At 39.1% G+C, this 20,307-nt stretch overlaps 1 protein-coding gene across 1 annotated transcript in view; it reads right to left on the reverse strand.

Moving 5' to 3' along the window:
- The window catches only part of TMTC2 (transmembrane O-mannosyltransferase targeting cadherins 2), a 373,836-nt gene that overhangs the window by 215,645 nt on the left and 137,884 nt on the right, over nt 1-20,307 (reverse strand). Inside the window, exon 2 of the mRNA XM_081130714.1 lies at nt 11,301-11,871. Coding sequence (XP_080986840.1) covers nt 11,301-11,871 — 571 coding nt within the window. The remainder of the gene's footprint in view (nt 1-11,300; nt 11,872-20,307) is intronic.

The raw sequence follows: 20,307 nt of genomic DNA on the forward strand, positions 1-20,307 counted from the left end.
TATTCCAAGGAAACTCATGATGTATCACAAAATCTGTAACAATCACCCTCCCCCACCCACCCCATGTATCATCTGTCAAATAAATCAAAATTTTAAATACTGGGTTTTCTGAAAACAAAACCAATTTTACCTATGGTTGTCTCAGCAAGCCAAAGTTTAAGATTTAACTTTCTGTAAAAAACAATATGGTCAACGTGATTAAAGTATCCAAAATATTTTATAAAATTCCCGGTAGCCAGAAAATAGTACTGCTTTAAAAACATGATGCTTTGGCCTTCTATTCTCACCCTAGGAGGTGGGGAAATAAACTAAACCACTGAACCACAACAATAAAAACCAGCTTCATGGTTTCTGTGAAGAGGTTTGTTATAACAGAGATTCTGGAGTCAGCTGCAAAGGCATTGCTTGCCAGGGAGGGGAAGAACAGGAGGAGGGAAGAGATTAACATTCACCTTCAGGTGATAACAGTGCTTCTTTCTCCAAAAAATGAGACTTGAATGCTGCAAGTTATTGCAGCTACTGAACTAATCTTCCTCACTATAAACCTGGCTAAAAGGAAATATATAGGAAACAGGGTGGGGAAGGGGGGGAGAACAGGGAAGCAAGTCTCCCCTCCACTTTCAGATATATAAGCAACAGCACCATCCTGAGCCCAGAGGGGGAAAAATCAGGCTGTAAAAGTCTGAGACGATGGCAAGATATTGGCAAATGAAGAAAAATATACACAAAATTGTTTTCAATCAATTAAACAACAGATAAATGATCAAACCGTGTGTTTGTAAGAATTATTCTTGAAAATGATTTTTCTTTAACATTCTTTAAATTATCAGCATTGGTGAATCACCATGTAACAAAGACTCCATTTTTTGTTGATTGACACTTCACCCTGCATCCCATGAGGAAAGCCACAGCCATGCCGACTGACTCCTCTGCACATTGGCAAACAAAAAGCTCACTAGTACTGGATGGAATGCTGTGGAAACACAGTAGAATGAGAATGACCATGGTGCCATCCAATACAGGAAAGGAATCTGGCTAAAAAGTGTACATATACTATATCCGTATCTAACAACAACCTTACAAGGGAAGCATTACATTCCCATTTTACAAACCATGTAACTGATGCTCCACATGTTTGGGGATTTGCCTAAGATCACACACCTAGAAAATGATATAGTCTTGATTTAAATCTAATTCTGCAGGAGGCAGTCCTATGGCCTTTCCACAAGAGCCTTACTTGCAACTATGCATGAGGAAATTAGCCAAACACCACATGGTTATTTAAAATAAACAGCAGTTGTTTTTACAGTATTAGATATATTTAACCTTTTATCTCACTAAGTCATGAGATCTTAAGAGGAAACTACACTGAATAGAACACATAAACTGGCAAAATTTTGCCTGAATCTTCAAATTAGGATAAATAAAAATCCTATGTAATTTGAATAATTTGGAGTTTTCCAATTCATAAAAGTTATGAAAAATACACTCATATCATTCAAGGATATAACCTCTGTAGCATCTGAATAAGTTATATAAGCTTGGATTCATGCAGTCTGTTCTGATGGAACATGGAACACACACACATGCGCACACACACCTTTTATAGGCAGAAGGGACTCTGTCTATACGTTAAAAACTAAGATAACGCTAGCAGGTATAACAACTCAAAATTCATAAAATTAAAATATTATGGTTTTCTCTTTTTTAGTTTTTAAATACACAAAATTTCATTATTTTTAAATTTTAGAGAGAGGAAGGGACAGTTGGGAGGGAGAGAGAGAGAGAGAGAGAGAGAGAGAGAGAAACATGGATTGTCTGCCTCCTGCACACCCTCTACTGGGGATCAAGCCCAAAACCCAGGCATGTGCACAGACCAGGAATCAAACTGCCAACTTCTCCGTACATGAGAAGATGCTCAACCAACTGAGCAACACCAGCCAGGGCAAAATTTCATTATTTTTAAACACAAGTGATATTGCATATAATGAAGGACTCTATTAAATATACCTGATATGTAACTATGCATAGCACTATTTTAATGGAAATTCCAGATATATTTTCCATTTTTTCACTTACTAAAAATGAAGTCAATTATTTGTGTTTAAATGTCCTTCATTTTTGTCATGTCGCCCCAGCTTTTTTCTTTGAATCTTACATTACAAACAAAATGACAATCATATACCAAAATGCAGGCATTACAGATTCCCCTATCATAGCAAAGAGAAATATTACAATCTTTGCATTTTATTTGACTTCCTGAAATTAAATGAATAAACATGTGGGGGGAAAAAGTGTCCTTTGGAATGGAAACACTGCCTTTACTAATCAAGGCCATAATTACTGAAGAAACATATATTAAATTCTGAGTTCATGCTATTTCACTTGATGCAAGAGTTATAATCAGACCAGCAGAGCATACAGAAGCCATCTGGGTGCTGCAGAGTTGCAAAGACAAACCGAGAGAGCAAGGGCACGTCGACCTTCCTAGTGCCAAATCATCTCAGACTTTGGCATTAGGACTGTCCTTCTCTTTTGATTTCTTATTAACCTTTTTGAAGAAAGAAATACTGTGATCGACAGGTATGGTATGAAACCTGATGTTCAAAAAAAAATAAAACAGTACGCCATGCAACTTTATCATTGCATCACATTTCATACGTATTTTAACTATCAATGAATTTAATATTGTTTTATCTTTCCCCATTCTTGTCTTTGAAGGAATCCCTAATGCACTCACAGAATCTGGCTTTCTATAGCTTAAATTTCATTTGAGAAATCAACACTAATTTAGCATTTTTATTGTTCCAGGCATTTAAGACAGGAATCTGACTTCCAGGCAAGGACAATGGATTTCAAATTTGTGGGCATCACATTGATCTCTGTGAAATGGACAGTACCAGTTGAAAATGAGTAACCTGATCATCATGAGATCCTCATCTGTTAGTTTGATTCCTCTGAGGCAGGTTATCGAAAATTGAGCCGAGTGATGTAATGCACACCCCAGACTGTTACGAGAACAGCATAGATGATTTCAATGAGACTCATTATTTATTCATCACAATTTGTGTGTCATTTTCACTGATGGGAGACTGAGTTAACTGGTTGAAATTCAGTGCTGATAGAGTATTTTATTCTGTACTGTAAAAAGGGCCATTTTTAATAATTGTTGTCTTCCTGTATGAAAGTGCAAAACAAAGAGGGATTTTGTACTTTGGCCATTCACGGTAATACTGGAACACTGCTCAGCAAGGCTGGAAGCGCAGACACAGGGAAAGCCCTTAAGGACTCCCTGTTTTTCTCATTAGGAGTGTATAATAACATGCCAGATATTATAGAGTAAAAAGTAAAATCATACTAGTGTTCAGAAAAATAATATGTTTGTTTTAATGCTAAAGAACAAGATAAACACTGATAGGACAGACCCTCGCGGCATGAGATATAACTTCCACTCCTGAGTCTGATTCTTAACCTCATCACCAAAGGAACCCTCCCTCAGGTTTCGAGAAAGACAGAGAAAAAGTTCCCCCCAAGTGGCAAGAAGGTGCTAGCCTGCACATATGCAGGCTTCTCCAATGGACCAGTTGAAGTGCAAGTGCATTTTAAAATCCACGCACTGTCTCCCAACATTATTGGGGCCACAATATATCTTAAAAGGCCCCTGTTACACTGTTACACACACTAGCTATCTCAATGTACCTCTATAAATTCATGCACTCTCTGTCTGCCAAAATAACTGCTCAGTGGTCTCCAGTAACCTCCTATGAGTTCCCCTCTGTGCAATGCACATGCTCTACCCTCCACTTTTCCTCCCCTCTTCAAGTATAGATGCTTATATTCCAACTATCCTTTGGGACCCTGCATAAATGTCTCTGCTCCAGAAGTTGCTTTCCTGATCCCCTGGGCTGAAAGTAACCCCCCCTCCCCCTAAACTGCCCTGGCACTCCCAATGCCTCACTAACAGCCCTCACTACTTTTCAGCTTGAATTTCAGTTCCATATGTGCATGCACTCTTCTCTCAACTTCCTACTACTTTAAAATGTCTTTAAGTGCATAATTTTGTCAATTCAGCTTTGAATCCCCACACTGCCTAATACAGTGCCTTGCACAAAAATGAAATTTTAAAAAACGATAATTTGTGAATAGATCACCCTTCCAAGTACTAACAACTCTAATGCAAGCATTACCAAAGCTTGCAAGGCTACCCAAATTTAAATTACTAGACTTGGATACAGAATCATCTTAAATCAGCTGAGCAAAGAAGCCAACCTGCAGGAATAAAATACCTCATTAATCTTTGACTTTTTCCATTGTAAAGTATTTTTGAACCTCGACTTTATTTGTGGTATTATCTGGTTAGCAGTGTTGGCAGCGGCTCAAAGTTTTAAAGGACTACAGGTCATGAATATTAAATGTTACAACTAATTTGCTGGGAGGAAATCCAAATTCATTTGTAAGTGCATGACAAATAGCCCCAGTTTCAATATTGCTAGGAACTACTGTGATCAGAATCAGAGTATCTTGCTGTAACTGGATCCTCATAAAGTCAAGTGTAAGGCAAATAAAGGGAAAGAAAATCAGAAGAAAGTAGGAACACTACTTCAAGTGTAGCACAGATGTTGATTGAAAAAAATCAGAAACAGTAAATATATCGTATTTCATTCAGTATAATAGACATGAGGGTCACATCTTGAGTAAAACCATAACCTACTCTAGAAAAGGGACAAAGCCTTAAATGATAACAGATTCTGCCAATGCCATCCCCAGCAGGTAATCAAACAAAAAGGCACATGTGGATTCAATGTGCAAATACCTGCAGGCTATGTAACTGGCTTTTCAGGCTGTTTTATAAACTGGGAGTCACACAAAATGGTCAGCTGTACAGAATACCATGTTTAATCTCTTCAGTGCTCACTCAAATAGTGACAAACCAAAAACCTTAAACAGAACATTAACTCCCACCCTCAGAAACCATTCTCAAAATAAACCCTGTAAACTGTTTGGAAATATGGGGTTGTTGGTTAGTTTGGGGTCTGATCGCTGCATCATGACGTGAGAAACTCAAGATAAACTTCATTCACCGTAAGCTACCTCCATCATTCACATTATGCTTAGTGTTAAAATTTAAAAAGCATATTTATAATGAACAAAATAAACTAACAAAATAGAAACAGAGACTCATAGATACAAATAACAGACCGATAGCTGTCAGAGAGGAGAGGGTTGGGGGAGTAGGTGAAAAAAGTGAAGCAATTAAGTAAAGAAAAAAACCTTGGAGATAGAGACAACTGGATGGTGACTGCCAGAGGGAAAGGGGACTGCGGGGAGGTAGAAGAGGGTATGGGGGGATAAATGGTGATGGAACGAGACTTGACTAGGGATGGTGAACACGCAATACAATATGCAGATGATGTGTTATAGAATTGTACACCTGAAACATGATTTTATTAACCATTGTCACTTCAATAAATTCAATAAAAAAGAAAAAAATAAATTAAATATAAAATAAAAAGCATAATTAGAGAAACTGTTAAAAGATCAAACTAAAAGGGCTTCATTTTTCCTAATTACCTTAGGCTGTTATTAGAACTGCTACGCTGACTTTCAGATTTCCTTTGATTTTTAATTTTTTTTTATTTTCCACCTGTAACTGAATAAGTGATTATGAGTTTAATAAGGGGGGGGGAAGATGTTTCCACATTAAAAGAGTTAACAGATGTTAAATAAGCACAGAAAATGGCCACTAGGCAAGCAATGACTGATTTGGGGTAAGTAAGAAAAATGTTGCTTTTACTGATTTTATTACCCATGTACCTCCTGGGGTCATGGGAGACTTGTAAAAAATTTTGTGGGCAGATAAAAGTCTAACATTTATTTGCAAAGCTAGTTTAAGTATATTTCAAGGGTCGCCCCTAGCCCTGCCCTTACTTTTTGACCACATAAAACTAAATAAGTGAAAATCATCAAAAGGAGGCAAAAACAATCATTTGGTGAGACTCGAAGAAAACTTATTGTTCAACATTTTTCTGACATGCATTTCTGCCAATCCCACCTTCCAGACCTCACTAACCAGAAATGACATCCTCATGGTGTAAAGAGGAGAGTACAGGATTTCACTTGAACATATCAAGCACATATGTTTAAAAGATAAAATCTTAAACGAGTGTACATTCAATAACGTACTAGTACCTACTATGTGCCAGATGATGTGCTATGTTCCAAGGATAATATAGGAATATCCCGAAGCTAAGAACTAGGAATATTTTTAAATTTTGTTTATAAATTTATGAACACTAATTTTGTTCATACACGTTTCTGAAGATTTTATATTTAGTGTTGTTTTTACAAATCTTCCTATTGACAACTATATTATTTCATATTATATTCAACCATATAATTTCATAAATCATATGACTCTTTTAATAAGCATTAAGTTAAATGTTACCTTTTTAGCATATTGAGAACAGTACCTGGCAGATATAAACACTGAAAGTGTTTATTAAATACTAAGTAAAATATCTACAATATGCCAGGTACTTACTATTTTTCAAATATTTCATCAAAGAAAAATATAACTTTAATACCAGCTTTGCAGAACTGCAAAAACTTTATACATAGCCCTGGCCAGGTAGCTCAGTTGGTTAGAGCGTCATCCCGATATGTCAAGGTTGCTGGTTCGATTCCTGGTCCGGGCACATACAAGAATCAACCAATGAATGCATAAATAAGTGGAGCAATAAATAAATGTTTCTCTCTCTCTCTCTCTCTCTCTCTCTCTCAAATCAAATTAAAAATTAAAAAAAACAAAAAACCTTATACATAATATGGACATGTGCATCATTTGCATGGGCCTTAGAAGTAAACACTGGCAGCCAAGAACTCAGGTCAAATTCAGCCATCCCAAGGATTTTTGTCTGGCCCAATAATCAATATTAAAAAACAGGAGGCGTCATAGAAAAATCCAGATGTCTATCTTCTCAGAAAAATCTTAAAAGTCTACTAAAGCAAACCTGTATTTTTTTACTGCAGTAATGGGATGGAGTAGAGTACTAGCTGTAGGGCAGAACCTAACTCGCCATAGTCCCTTCCTCCTGGCCCTGGCAGATATTTGAGTTTGGGGGCCAGGATCTGATAAGAGGAACAGAACCAAAACCACCAACACTGTGAAGAACGGCGCTGAGCGTGGCTGCATGAGAAACATACCACTGACAAAACTGAAAAACTGGGGAGCCTTGCCCCTCTGGTCCTAATAAACTCCAGCTTTCAGAAGACCTCCATTTTTAGATTTAGACTACTTGACTGGTTCTCTAATTTGCATAATAGAGTTAAACATTTGTGTGCTAGAGTTTTCTATTTATATATGTGTTATATTTTTATGGGGCAGAAAAGTTTATTTCATCTGGCAAACCATGCTAACTATGATGCAGAGTTAATTGGTAAGATATTTAAGATGATTATTCTTTTAAGGGTTAAGAGAACCTTCTAAAGTCTTTTAATCCACTTCCTTCAGTCTCTGCCAACTCACCCAGGCATTTAAAATCTATATATTTTAAGATAGAATATGGAATTTTCTATAACTTCCATATGTAATCTATGCCATTGTTTACAAGCCTACAGTCATGAGATTCTAAATGAAAGTTTGTGCTTAAATATGCATGCCTCAGCTTTAGAAGATCTCTAATTCATATACTTTCAAACCACTATATGTTTAAACACAACTAGACAGTGATGTCAGAGGAATGGTGGTGTGTGAGATCCCCTTGGTCTCTCCCCTTGAAGTTTCAACAATTTGAACAGCTGTAATTCAACAAAGGATTCCCTGCGTAACGCATGAGAGATCCATGCATTGAAAATCTAAAGGTAGGCAAGCGAGAGTGAGCCGGGGAGGCAAAGAAGGACAAACACTGCACCATGAACACAGCCCTACAGCAAGGAGCTCACAGCAGGGCTTAGCCCAGAAAGGGAAGCAATCAGACTGGCAATACCTTCAGTCAGGAAGAGCAAACAGATTGCGGGACATTCCTGCAGGACTGGGCAGTACAAGCTGCAACTGAGCCCAGTTACCCGGGAAGGGAAACAGCTCAGAGATAGTTGCAGCCGCAGTTGAGAAACAAAGCCACAGAGCCTGGCTGCCCCTTAACCTCTAGAGCTCGCCTCCTTCGCCCCTGGTTGCAGAGCACAATATCTGCAGCAAACCCAAAAACTGATAATACTGAACCACTTTTTCCCTGAGCAAAAGGCCCACTCTGTGAAAGGTTACAGGATCGGGGGGGGGGGGGGGGGGGGGACTCCAAGGAGGTCCGAGGTCACCATTACTGGAGAGCAAAGTATCTTAAAAGGCCCTGGGTTACCCCAGTCCGCCCCACCCCACACATCATGGCTACACTGACAGCAGCATCCGGATGCAGAGGAGAGCACCGAGGTTTCGCGAATTTGGAGCCCCAATGCCACCATGCTGCCTGACAGGGTTGGTTCCCTGGGATTGGGGCCACCAGATCACAGGGGAGGCACCTACTTCCCATTTTCCAATAACCTGGAGATCTGAAAAGCCAGAAAGAGCAAAAGAGCTAAAAAAAACCTTGTAATTCAGCACCACTTACTGGAAAATAATAGGACTTCTTTGTATCAATCTACTAGGGAAATGCCACTCATATATAGATGCCTAGATAGAAAAGGAATCCATTGAATACCATGAATAACCAAGGTAGTGAGGCAGATAAGAAAATTTAAAATCTCCAGAATATAAACTTAAAGACATGGAAGTGTGTGATTTAAATGACAGAGAATTAAAGATTGAAAGATAACATCTAGGCCTCGGTTATGTTTCAGCTTCAGTCACAGAAAAGTGGGGGAAACCAGACTATGAGATGCCATGGCTGACATAAAGACCAAGAGTATTGATCAATGACCTCCTACGCTAGCAACAACCAATCAACAGAGACCACAACCTTGACCATGACCCTAACCATGACCCTAACTCCCTTAGTCACAATGATTAATGATATCTTCCCCTATAGACCCCATTCCCTGGTAGCCTTCGGGAAGCCAGGTCTTTGAGCATTTTGCTCACCTGTGTCTCTGGGCAAGGGCCACTTCCTAAAAATAAACCCTTAGTATCCTTGCTGTAAACTCCTGTTTGGTTTTATTGAGCTTTGATGTGCACAGGCAAATGGATCCCTTTATAGTCTGGCAACAATGGTAAAATGGAAATTCTTTATAATTTAGGAGGTTTCAAGGCAAGGTCTTGAAATACCCAGAGTCTGCATCTTCAAATAGGTCTTGTTAAAAAACAAAATTCTGAGTAAATTTGAAGATCAAATTGGCATTATTGAATGATTCATGGATCAGGCAGCATCCCATCTAGAGCTCCAAAAGCCTGTATAAAATGGAAGGCTGGTACAGGCAGAAGGTGGAAGGGATTAGAAAATAGTGGGATTACCTCATCCCTCTTTGGGGGAAGAAAGGGTTTACGCGGCAGATTACCTCTGTAGTGTTAACCAGGTAATTCCAGATTGACTTAAATTCACATTCTTGGGAGAGGCGGAAAATGGCAATTAAGTCTGAATTTGCTGAGGTGGCCTTAGCACAGGTGACTCCATTATGAACTTTTTTTTAACAGTCCCAACCTCCATAGGATAAGAACCATGATTTACATTTATCCTATTTGTATGTCGAGTAAAACAAGAAAGCCTGCTAGTGTTAATGACATGGTTTTAAAAGAAAAAGATTATTCTCCCTATTCTCCATAAAAAAAAATTAAAACTGATTTGAAATTAAGAGCTTGACTCTCAAACCAGATGTTGTTTGGTTTTCTTTTAAAGTTTCAGCATTTAATTGAAATCACAAAAGAACTTCATTAAGCACTTGATACTTGATTTCTAACTGAAAAGGTTAAGCTTCCCTGCAGAGAAGCATAGCAGTAATTGCTCTGCCTACTAGGTAAAATGTATAGTCATTTTTTTGAAAAAAATACAGTCAGCTGCAGCCGGTTTGGCTCAGTAGTTAGAAAGATGGCCAGCGGCCCGGAGAGTCACGGGTTCGATTCCGAATCAAGGGCACGTTCCTCCGCTCCCAGCTAGGTCTCTCCCCAGGAGGCAACCAATGAATGTGTTTCAGTCATATGATGTTTCTCTCTCTCTCTCTCCCCCCTCCCTCCCTTCTCCTTCCCCTCCACTCTCTCTAAAAAAATATCTTCAGGTGGGGATTAAAAAAAATACTGTAAATGTTTCCTTCGATTTTTTAATTTATTTTAATTTCTTCCCAATTCTATTTTAAAGTAAAGTAGGGAATTGAGGGAGGGGTGAAAGTTAGTCAAAACTTCTTAGAAAACTTGACCGTTTTCTCAAGGCAAATATCCAAAACTGCAATTCCTTGCTTAAGTGTCTAAAAGGAAGGGGGAGCTGGCCTAAAACATGGCCGAGATTTGCAAACCTTGGCCAAGTTGAGTCTATGTACTTGAATCAAAGCAAGGGAGTTTACAGGGAGGGAGGGAGGGAGGGAGGGAGGGGGCAATGGAAAGAAGGCAGTTTCTCAAGATGCCCTAGTCCACCCAATGCCTCCCATGAACACTCCAGCAGAAAACTGTTCAGTTTACTTTAAGTGTATGGGGTCCTAAAGTAATTCTTTGACCTTCCAACAACATGGCATTTGAAACCACTAAGGGAATTCAGAAGAACAAATATTAAGCCCTGTAGAAAAGGTCTTAATTGGCCTCCGGGCAAAACTTACAATACGCACTTTCTGTTTTGACTCTTCTATTCTTAGAGACTACAAAAAGGAAAAGGTAAATATGATTCATTCTTTAAGAATTTGAGTTCCTAGTCACTGCAGAGAAGGGTTCTTTTCCATAGTCAGCTTCGGGAAAGTAATATTAACAAATGGCAAAGGATTTCCCATCTATAGTCTAGCATCTAGCTCTATTATCAGCTGTGATATTTTTACAAATATACATTATGTATAGGCAATGTACAGGATTACAGAGAATTGGAGCAGAAATAAGGAATGAATAAAAATAAATGAATTATAAAGATGCATAATCCTTACAAGGCAAAACTATCCTTCAAAACCCCTTTTGAAATCACGAAAATATGTAAAGAAACCGGAGAAATAAAACAATCAGTGACTGAAACCCAGGTTAGTAGGGAAAGGTTAGAAAGGACACTTCCACTTACTGAAGATCAAAACGTAACTTAAATTAAATTCTCTTTGAAGAGGAACAAATTTGCCTTTTAAATGGTAAAAAAGGGCCAAGCAAGGAGATTACTCAGAAATCCAATGCTTGAGTACCAACAATCACTTACTTTGTAAATGGTCGGTAGGATCTGTTTCATTTTCAGCCTGTGAAAGACGAAGACATCATAAACTGCTGAGACTGCGAGAACAGTCACTCCTTGTTCCTTCCACAACATGCTGCATCCTGCACACAGTCCTGTCCCCAGGAACCAGCCCCACGTCCTGGCTGAGTAGCCCCTTGTGGAACAGTGTTTAATGTAGCAGAGCAAGGAGAGGAGAAAGAAGAGACTGGCCCCGAGATCGGCCCGCCCCACGATTCCTGCCACCGCCTCCGTGTGGATGGGGTGAGAGGCGAACATCAAGCCCGCCATGAAGGTCCAGTATCCGTCCCCAAGGAGTATCTTAGAAAAGCTCGTGAAGAGCCCAGTGACTGCCGCGTGCAGTAGGATATTGACGAGGTGGTAGCTCCAGGGATTCAGCCCTCCGATGGCATGGTTCAGGCGAAAAGAGAGCGTGCAGAGCGGCCGGTAGGACTTGTGGCTGCCACTGTGGGTTAGAAGAGTCCCCCAAAAATCATTGTAGAAAATGTGCGTCCATGGCGTTTCTGGGAGAAGGTCCTGATTAGTCTTGATAGCGCGGCTAAAAAACAAAATGTTAAAAAGAAAATCAAATGAAAAATACAGAACGAAAACAGACAAGAAGATACGTGACACTGCTAAGATATTGCCTTCCTCCCTAGCTCTGTTGTCATGAGACTTTACGCTGGGATTCCAGGGATGCATGATTAATGCAAATGAGTTCTATAGAGAGTCTGAATTGAGATCCTCTCCTTCATGTTTACTAACACCACAATTAGGATTGTATTTCTTTTCCTCAACACCTTCCTTCCTTGTCTGAATGCAAGTTTGTTGGAAGAATAAATGCAGAGGTTCTATCATTTGTTTAAGCCTTAATGCTAGATGTTGCTAAACAACTGTCCTAAAAATCACATGGTATACTAATTAAAAAAGGTAGATTCTAGGCCCACTGATGTGAGGCCTGAGAATATGCATTTTTTAAAAGCATAGCACAGGTAAGACTGGTGCAGGGGGTAGACTTAGAGCAAGAACTAGCCCCCGACTAGAAATAAATTTTAAATAGAGTATCTGTGCCCAGAGTAGTAAGTTTTAAATGTACACCTCATCTGGGAATCTTGCTAACAGGCAGGTTCCACATTTCTAACAAATCCCCAAGTAAAGCTAACTCCACTAGTCCGTGGACCACACTTTGAGAATCAAGGACCTATGGAGCTGGAGAGATGAGAAGGAATGGCTCTCCATCTATCCAGATATTTCCCTTCTTCCTACACTACAGGAAACTTCAGCCATTACCCCTTCTGAGCTCTCACAGGACTTAGTGTCACCTACACCAGGTGCCACAATGATGCACTTCACTGTCTCCTGCTTTAGAGGATTAGTAGCTTCCTTGTCTCCTGCTTTTGAGGATTCAAGGACAAATGATCTAGCATTTGCTGAGCACCTGCTATCTGCCAAGCACCCTGCTTGTTGCCTTGGCTATATCTTCTTGGTTAATTCTTAGAATAACTGATGAAGTAGATATTATTACCTACATTTCTCAAATGAGCAAATTATGATTGAGAAAGTTAAATTAATAACGAGTCCAAATTCACACAAAGCAGAAATAGCAGGGTCAAGTTTCATGACCCCTGCTCTTTCCACTATGATGGGCTTCTCAAAATATGATCCACATACCACTGGGAGTATGTGAGAAAACACACCAATAAACCGTGTAAAATTTTAATGGCTATATTGGTTTTAACGTACATTTGAAACAAAATTTAATTAACACATCAAAGCTGGATTTCATAGATATTTGCTCAGAATGAAGCTGTTAAAAATTTAAAAGTCCATGTAAAGACAAATATTAAGGAATCAATAGTTCTGGTATATGTGGGTAAGCTACAATTGTTGAAGGTAGCACATAAATGACTCAGTTTAGAGGATTCTTGCTCTCTGGCATTATACCTGTCAGAGAACAGGGTGGCATCTTGAGTCTTTTGTATTTCTAGTGCATCTATCTCAGTATTTACAGAACACAAAAGAGGCACATGAGTCAGAAGAAAGCAGGAATGAGACCCTTAAGTAGAAATCTCTTGCCTAGTCTGATGTCAGGGTCTTTTAAGGGGTGTAGGAATTTGCATAGCTAAAAAATATATGGTTGGTGGCCACCCTGATGATCTTTACCTCTAGCCCCTCTGCCAGTTCTGCCTTTCATTGTGAGGCAGCCATGATTAAAGAAATTTCCAATGAATTTTACCAAAAATCAGGTTGCAAAAGCCCTGGATTGAAGAGAAACATTCCTGAGTCCCAGCTCTGTAATTTAATGAGTATCTTCAAAAATAACATAGAACAGAGATTCAAACAGATTAAAAACCCACCCTCGGTGACAGAGCCAACAGAAATAGTATTCCATTTGGGATCAATGACTGGGCATTGCTGGTTTTCAACTGCTTCTCTCAATGGCTTCCCAATTAACCTCTCTGAGCTTCAGCTTCTCTAATGATAATAGTTTTACTTTGAAATCATGTAACAAACATTTGTAATTGTTCATTTATTTTCTATGAAGAGAACACTGCTTTGCAGACACATGAATGTTCTGAAGACCTAGTACAAATGACATCTCAGTCCTGTTAGCTGCTGTTGTTATTGTTCTACAAAGACTGGGATACAATTTACAAAAAGTCCCTTATTAAAGTCTGCTTGACCCATACCCTCTGAAACTGGGTGCATTTAGCAGTTAGAATTAAAACAGACTGATCAGTAGTTGATAATTATCTACTCTGTCTCAAACACCATACTATTCCTTTTATATCTACTTATGAGAACTAGTTGACTTTTCTAGATGCTCAATAAAAAGGCAAAGGTCTGTTAAAATGATGTCTTCAAAAATAATGTGGCAGGGATAGTTGTTTTCCAATGTCTAGTTCTAGCCTTTTTCCATACTCACCGACCTTCTGTTTTTAACTGGGCATATGGTCACCTAGAAAAAAGATTTCATTTCCTATCTTCCCTTGCTACTAAAGATGGTCAGGTGACTAATTTTTGGCCAGTGGAACATAAGCAGAGTTCTATGTACTACTTCCAGAAAGTGCCCTTAAAAGGTAAAAGAGCTTAGCATTCTTCCCCTCCACCACTACCTCCTTCCTGCGGGAGCACAGATTAATAGCTGGGGGTCCAGCAGTCATCTTGGCCCATAAAGTGTCCTTAGGAATAGAAATCATGCCCAGCACAGCAATAAGACTGAAGGAAATTGAGTTCCTGTCACGGAAGAACATACCAACCCTGGGCTAACTACCTCCCCACTGCATGAATGTGAGAAATAAATTGCTATATTGTTTAAACTGTGATATTTTGGGTGTTAGCTAGTGGCAGCTGAACCCAGTCATAAGTGAAATCCTCTGTTCACAGAAGACCTACTATATCACAGTGGTTTGATTTTTCCATTTTGATTTTTATTTTTACAAGTCTCCATGTATTGACGCTGTATTAAATGAATTTCCATATAAACTGACTTTTAAAATATTAGAAACAGATGTTATTCTGGATCCATTAAATTAAAACACCCTGCTATGACATTCATCAAGAGTCTAACTCAGAAGTAATTGCTTAAGACTCAATGAGTTATAATTAAAATTTAAAAGAAATATGAAAACAGTTTTGTCAGAGAGAGCTGATTTCAAGCAATTCAGAATGAAAACCCAACTGACCCCTACTAAACATTAATGTAGATATTGATGTGAATTTCTCTAATATCAATGCAAAAACGCTCTTACTTATCCAGGTCAGAGCAGTGGAAAGCTCAATAGCAAAGCATTCTGGGATAAGGCTTTGCTAATGTAAGGAAAGCTAGAAAGCAAATTTTGCTCAGGACAATACTACACCCTTTCACTGGCAGAACCATAGAACATGGAGAACCACATTCTCCAAACCAGCTTTTCTATATGCTGTTAGTGCATTACCATAACCCATTCTGTAAAGACTTTTGAAGAAAAATAATAAAACCCATACTTTAAAAAATCTGTAAAACCTGACAGAATTTCTTATATTTATAGCAATAAATTATAGCAAGTCTAGTAATATGAAGCAGCCAGCAAGATATACTACACATCTAACTCACAAAACACGGGTTTCAAAAAAAATTAACAAATCTCGTAATTTCACTGTCAGAAAAAACTTTGATGAGGCACAGCCCTAAATTTACACTGCAGAAAAAAATTTAAAGGGTAGTTAGTGTTAATAAAACAAAAGTGGAAGAGCAAGAGAACACTTTACCCATGTGCAAAACATACTATACAAAGGGAGCCTTTAGTATGGTAAGAAGCTCTGACAGGCATTATCTGCTTAGAAAGGTTTTCACTTAACTGATGAACATTATGGCAAAAGTACATGAAATAAAACTAAATTGTACTGGGCTTTAGTATATAAGTCACATCACACATGCATGTCAGTGATAAGCAACGCATCACATCACTTTAAGAAAGAGAGAGACCAAAGGGTCTTTAATAGGATCTGAAAAACCTGCCAGCAAAATGAGAAGAGGTAATCATTCAGCACCATGAATAATAGATTTTCATCCGTTTGTGATTTCTTACACGAGTCCAAAATGGAAATAGTAAAATCTCTTCTCAGCTAATGAAAAACCTAATTCAAAACAAAATTTCAGGCTCATATAACTTCTGAGGTTACTTCTGTGAATTGGGATTGCAAGTCAGAAAGGTACCAAGAAATTAGGAAATTTTCCACTCCCGAAAAGGTGAGGAAAATCGGAGCAGCAGATGTGAAGAAGAAACAGCCATAAGCAGAGTTCTCCGGAGAACATGTGACTGGGAGGCTGGCTTCTGAAGCACAAAGGCCCAGTTGCTCAGGTCTTCCAGGAGTTCTTACCCCATTTCCCATTCTGTTCCTTTGTGGCTCTTTGTTTTTGCTGCCTTATGATTTTTCTGTAGGAAACAGTGACAAAGGCCAATGCCATTGTGAAACTGATGAATGACGCGATGCTGCTGTCCCAACTGTCCTCGTCGGTGTTTCTCTCACGGCTGTTTTTTCTGTCCATTGACCATTTCAGTCACAAACACCCACATAAATGATGGCCATTGGTTCTCTGAGCAGGAATGCTGCTCAGATTCTTCAAACATCAAATTTAAACACTCATTTAAAACACTCATTTAAAAAACTGGTTCTGAAGCCAAGTGGGCTAAACAGAGTTCTAGCTATGAGACAGTGGACAAACAGGGTGACTTCGCTTTATACCTGTTATCTGTAAAATAAAGATAATAACTGTACTTGCCTTATACGATCATTGCAAGAAGTTAATGAGTCAGTAAGCAGACAGTACCTTGTTATATGTAACAATGTGTGTATGTACTATAATATATGTAACACACGTTGGCTGTTATTATTATTATTATTGTTATTATTACCATCAACACCAAACAACTGATGTCGGCCACCATTGGACACACAGTGCTTGTTTATTATGTTCATAGCCTCCAAAATCTAGGTATCGTAGTCATGAGTATTTCACTTAAAATTCCCTTAAGCTTTAATGACCCGCTCAGAACAAGATCATAACACGTGTGAAGCTTTACTTTTGGTCTTTAACACATGACTTTTTCCATTCCCCTATATTTTGACTACCTCTTTCTAACTCTCCTTGGCTAGCCTCCCCTTCACACTTTTCTCCCAGATGTGGATGCCTCTCTCCTAGTTCTGCCCCTGACCTTCTTCCTCTCTGCACTTTCCACCTCTGTGGTCACCTCCAACACCTGCCACTCAGGAGAGGCCTTCTCCACCTATACCTCAAGCCTGGATGCTGCTTATAAGCCTGCACTTCTAATGGCCCAGGTGATACCTACACCTGACTGGAGAAAAGATGAATGCAACCCTGGTTCTTCTACTAACACCAACTGTGTTACCTTTGGCCAGTTAGCCTCTCTACAGCTCAGTTTCCTTACCTACGGTTGATAATAATAATAATAATAATAATAATAATAATAATGCTTCTCACAAACTGTTGTGGTAAAGAACAAATGAGGAAATGTAAACTTAAAATGTTTGAAATTTACATAGCCTTGTAAATTTAGAATAGAAACTTGCTTTTTTTTTTCCTGGACCTCTTCTTCGAGCTAACAGTCTCCTGTTTTTCCTTTTGAAAACAGCTCACATCCACTCTCAGTCCATGTGGAAAGGGTGAGGCTGCCCTGACCTCCTGATGAAAGGTCAGCAAGTGATTTGCTGATTAGTGTACTATATCCCCTCCCCCCCGCAAAATCCTCATTTCTGGCCACAGCTGACTTAGCAGCCAGCCGGGCCAATCAGAGTCAATACAGCCCCAATAATCTACTGGGAAAGGACATCTTTTGAGAATGAGATGAAATCTGAGAGCTACTAGAGCATTCCCTGAAGACAGAGCCTGCCTAAGAATGAAGTCAACACAAAAGGACCCAGATCAATTGCCAAAGGGGCAATTCCTCGTGCAGCTGGATCCTGTCATGCCTGAAGCTAACCCTGTTATATAAGCTAATAAATGCCCTTAGTCATAAGATAATTTGAATTGTTGACATCCATAACCAAGAGTGCTAAATAATACAGCACTGTATAACTCCCAAGTAATATTGTTAGCTGCCCTTTCAGCATATTAAGCTTAGTAAGTCTGAATCCAAATAATTTTCTTCACAAAACATTTCCCTTGTCACAGAAGCCCTTCATTAAGTACCATCGCTGACATCAAGGTTGTGCACAAGGGCACCTTCTCTCTTTGCTTCTATTTTTAAACTGGTTAAAAATATTGTAAAGCTGCTCAGGACCTCTGAGAAACTCACAAGTGTCCCTTGAATTCGCATCTAACTCTGCTTTTCTACTACCCTCATTCAGGCTTTCATTATTTCCCACCTGTACTGCTTTGCATGCTAAAATTGCCTGTTCATTTTCCTCTTTCTCTCATTGGGCTGTTAAGTCCCCTCAGGAAAGAAATTATGCCTTATGTTTTCTCCCAGTGCCCAACACATATTAGGCACATAATAAATATTTGGTAAACTGAACTAAACAGCTATCCCTGCCTGCTTGTGTTCCGCCTTTGACCCATTACACATGCTGTGGATAGAGAAACTTCCTGAAACACAAGTCTAACACCACCACTAGGCTCCACAAAAATCCTTCATTATCCCCTATTTCTTACCATAAAAAACACCCTTCACAGTCCAGCATTCATTACCACCCCCACTATGACTTCTAGGCCAATCTCCCATTACTTCTCCATGTGCATCCTGAGGTCAGACAAACTTCTCAGCCTATAGGCCTTTACTCAAACCATTTCTTCCCTCCTCTGCCTGGATGGCTGTTCTTCAATCAGTTACATCTGTCCAAATATGCTTCAATCCCAATGCTCATTTGCGAAGCCACAATCTGCCCAAAGACTTTCCCAGTTACTACTGCAAATATTCTTGATTTTTACATTGCCACATTCCTATTAATAACACTGACTTCTTACAGTTATCAGGTATCTCAAATGGGAAACTATGTGGAAGACATTTCAGAAGGAGGAGGAAAAGTATGCTTTGAAAATGAGGCACCAGTAATTTTAATGTTCCCTCTTCTATCCCCTATTGAAAACTTGTCCAATGAAGTGAACTGACTCTGTTGTAAAACACTTACTTAGTCATCCACTCACTCAGTATTGGGCTAGGTGCTGTGAAAGGCACTGCAGATAGAATGCTGAGCAAAACAGATGCCCCAACCTTGAGAAACATTCAGCCTAGCAGAGGAGGCAAGTGTCCAGGCAATTTCACTGCAATATGATAAAAACTATTCTAACTTGAAATCCTGGGGGCTATGGCAGAACACAGAACGGACTCCCAACAGTCTTAGAGGGTCCAGAGCTTCCTGGAGGAAAGGATGTCTACCTACGTGGAAGGAGTTAAATGAAGGAGTAATGAGTTGTGGAGATGGTCAATATTTTCAAAGGCCATGCAGCACAAGAGAAGGGGGTGAGCTTGAGATCTGAAAAATCTCAATAGGTAGGTTTGACTGGAGTGACATTTGAGGCATGGAGCAGCAGGAATCACTGACATTACTCTGTCTTCTACTACTGCAGTGGGTTGGAGAGAAATTTGGGATGGGGTGGAGAGGAACTTGGCTGGACATCAATCTTCCCAATTGTCTTCAGGATTAACTTGGTTATTGTCTTCTTAGGCCTCCCTTATCTCCCCAAGGCATAGTTAACTCCTAAAAAGTAGAAACGCATCTTATTTATCTTTTGGAGCCTAGTACACAGTAGGTATTCAATATGTATTTGATAAATCGAATTCTAATTAGAAATGATTTGTACTGACAGGCCACACTCATCTTTTAGAAAAATTCTACATTGTTTTAAGTGTATAGGGAAATATCACTTTCCCCTAAAAGTTCACTTACTCTGGGTACTAACCTCTGCTCACCCAATGATAATTAACTGTGAAAAACCAGCAGATTAATTGGCTTACTCAGATGTCTTTGGCACTCGTTTGCTAGTTAACCTATAATCCTTTCATTAGAGTCCCTCTTTAGGGATAAACCATTATATTTAGAAAACTCCACTTAATATGCAAATACTTGGCTAACATGGTAGGGGAATGGGAGAAATATAGTATAGCATCTAGAGTTTGTCTTAGTTTGGAAATAAGCAATGTATTTCAGATTCCTAGAGGAACTTAAGGTAGAGCAAGTAAATTTCAGGCAGGGTGCTAGGGGACAGTGCTAGGTTTCTAGTTCCTCAGGAAATAGAAGGCATTAAGCTCTAGGCATGAATCTATCATTACATCCGTAAACTTTACTAAACTTGCTTGTTTCTATCTTGATATCCCCCTACTAAATTGTAAATCCTTCAATGGCAGAGATAATGACTTCTAAGCAAAGGACACTTTAAAATTTTTTTTAATTGTTGCCAGATAGATATTGAATGAAAAGAGGCCACAGAAAGTAATAGAGACACCATTGTCAGACATCTAAGGGTCAGAGCCCTCAAGTAACTATAACTAAA

This window comes from Miniopterus schreibersii (genome assembly GCF_964146895.1).
Source record: "Miniopterus schreibersii genome assembly, chromosome: 2".
NCBI classification, from domain to species: Eukaryota; Metazoa; Chordata; class Mammalia; order Chiroptera; family Miniopteridae; genus Miniopterus; species Miniopterus schreibersii.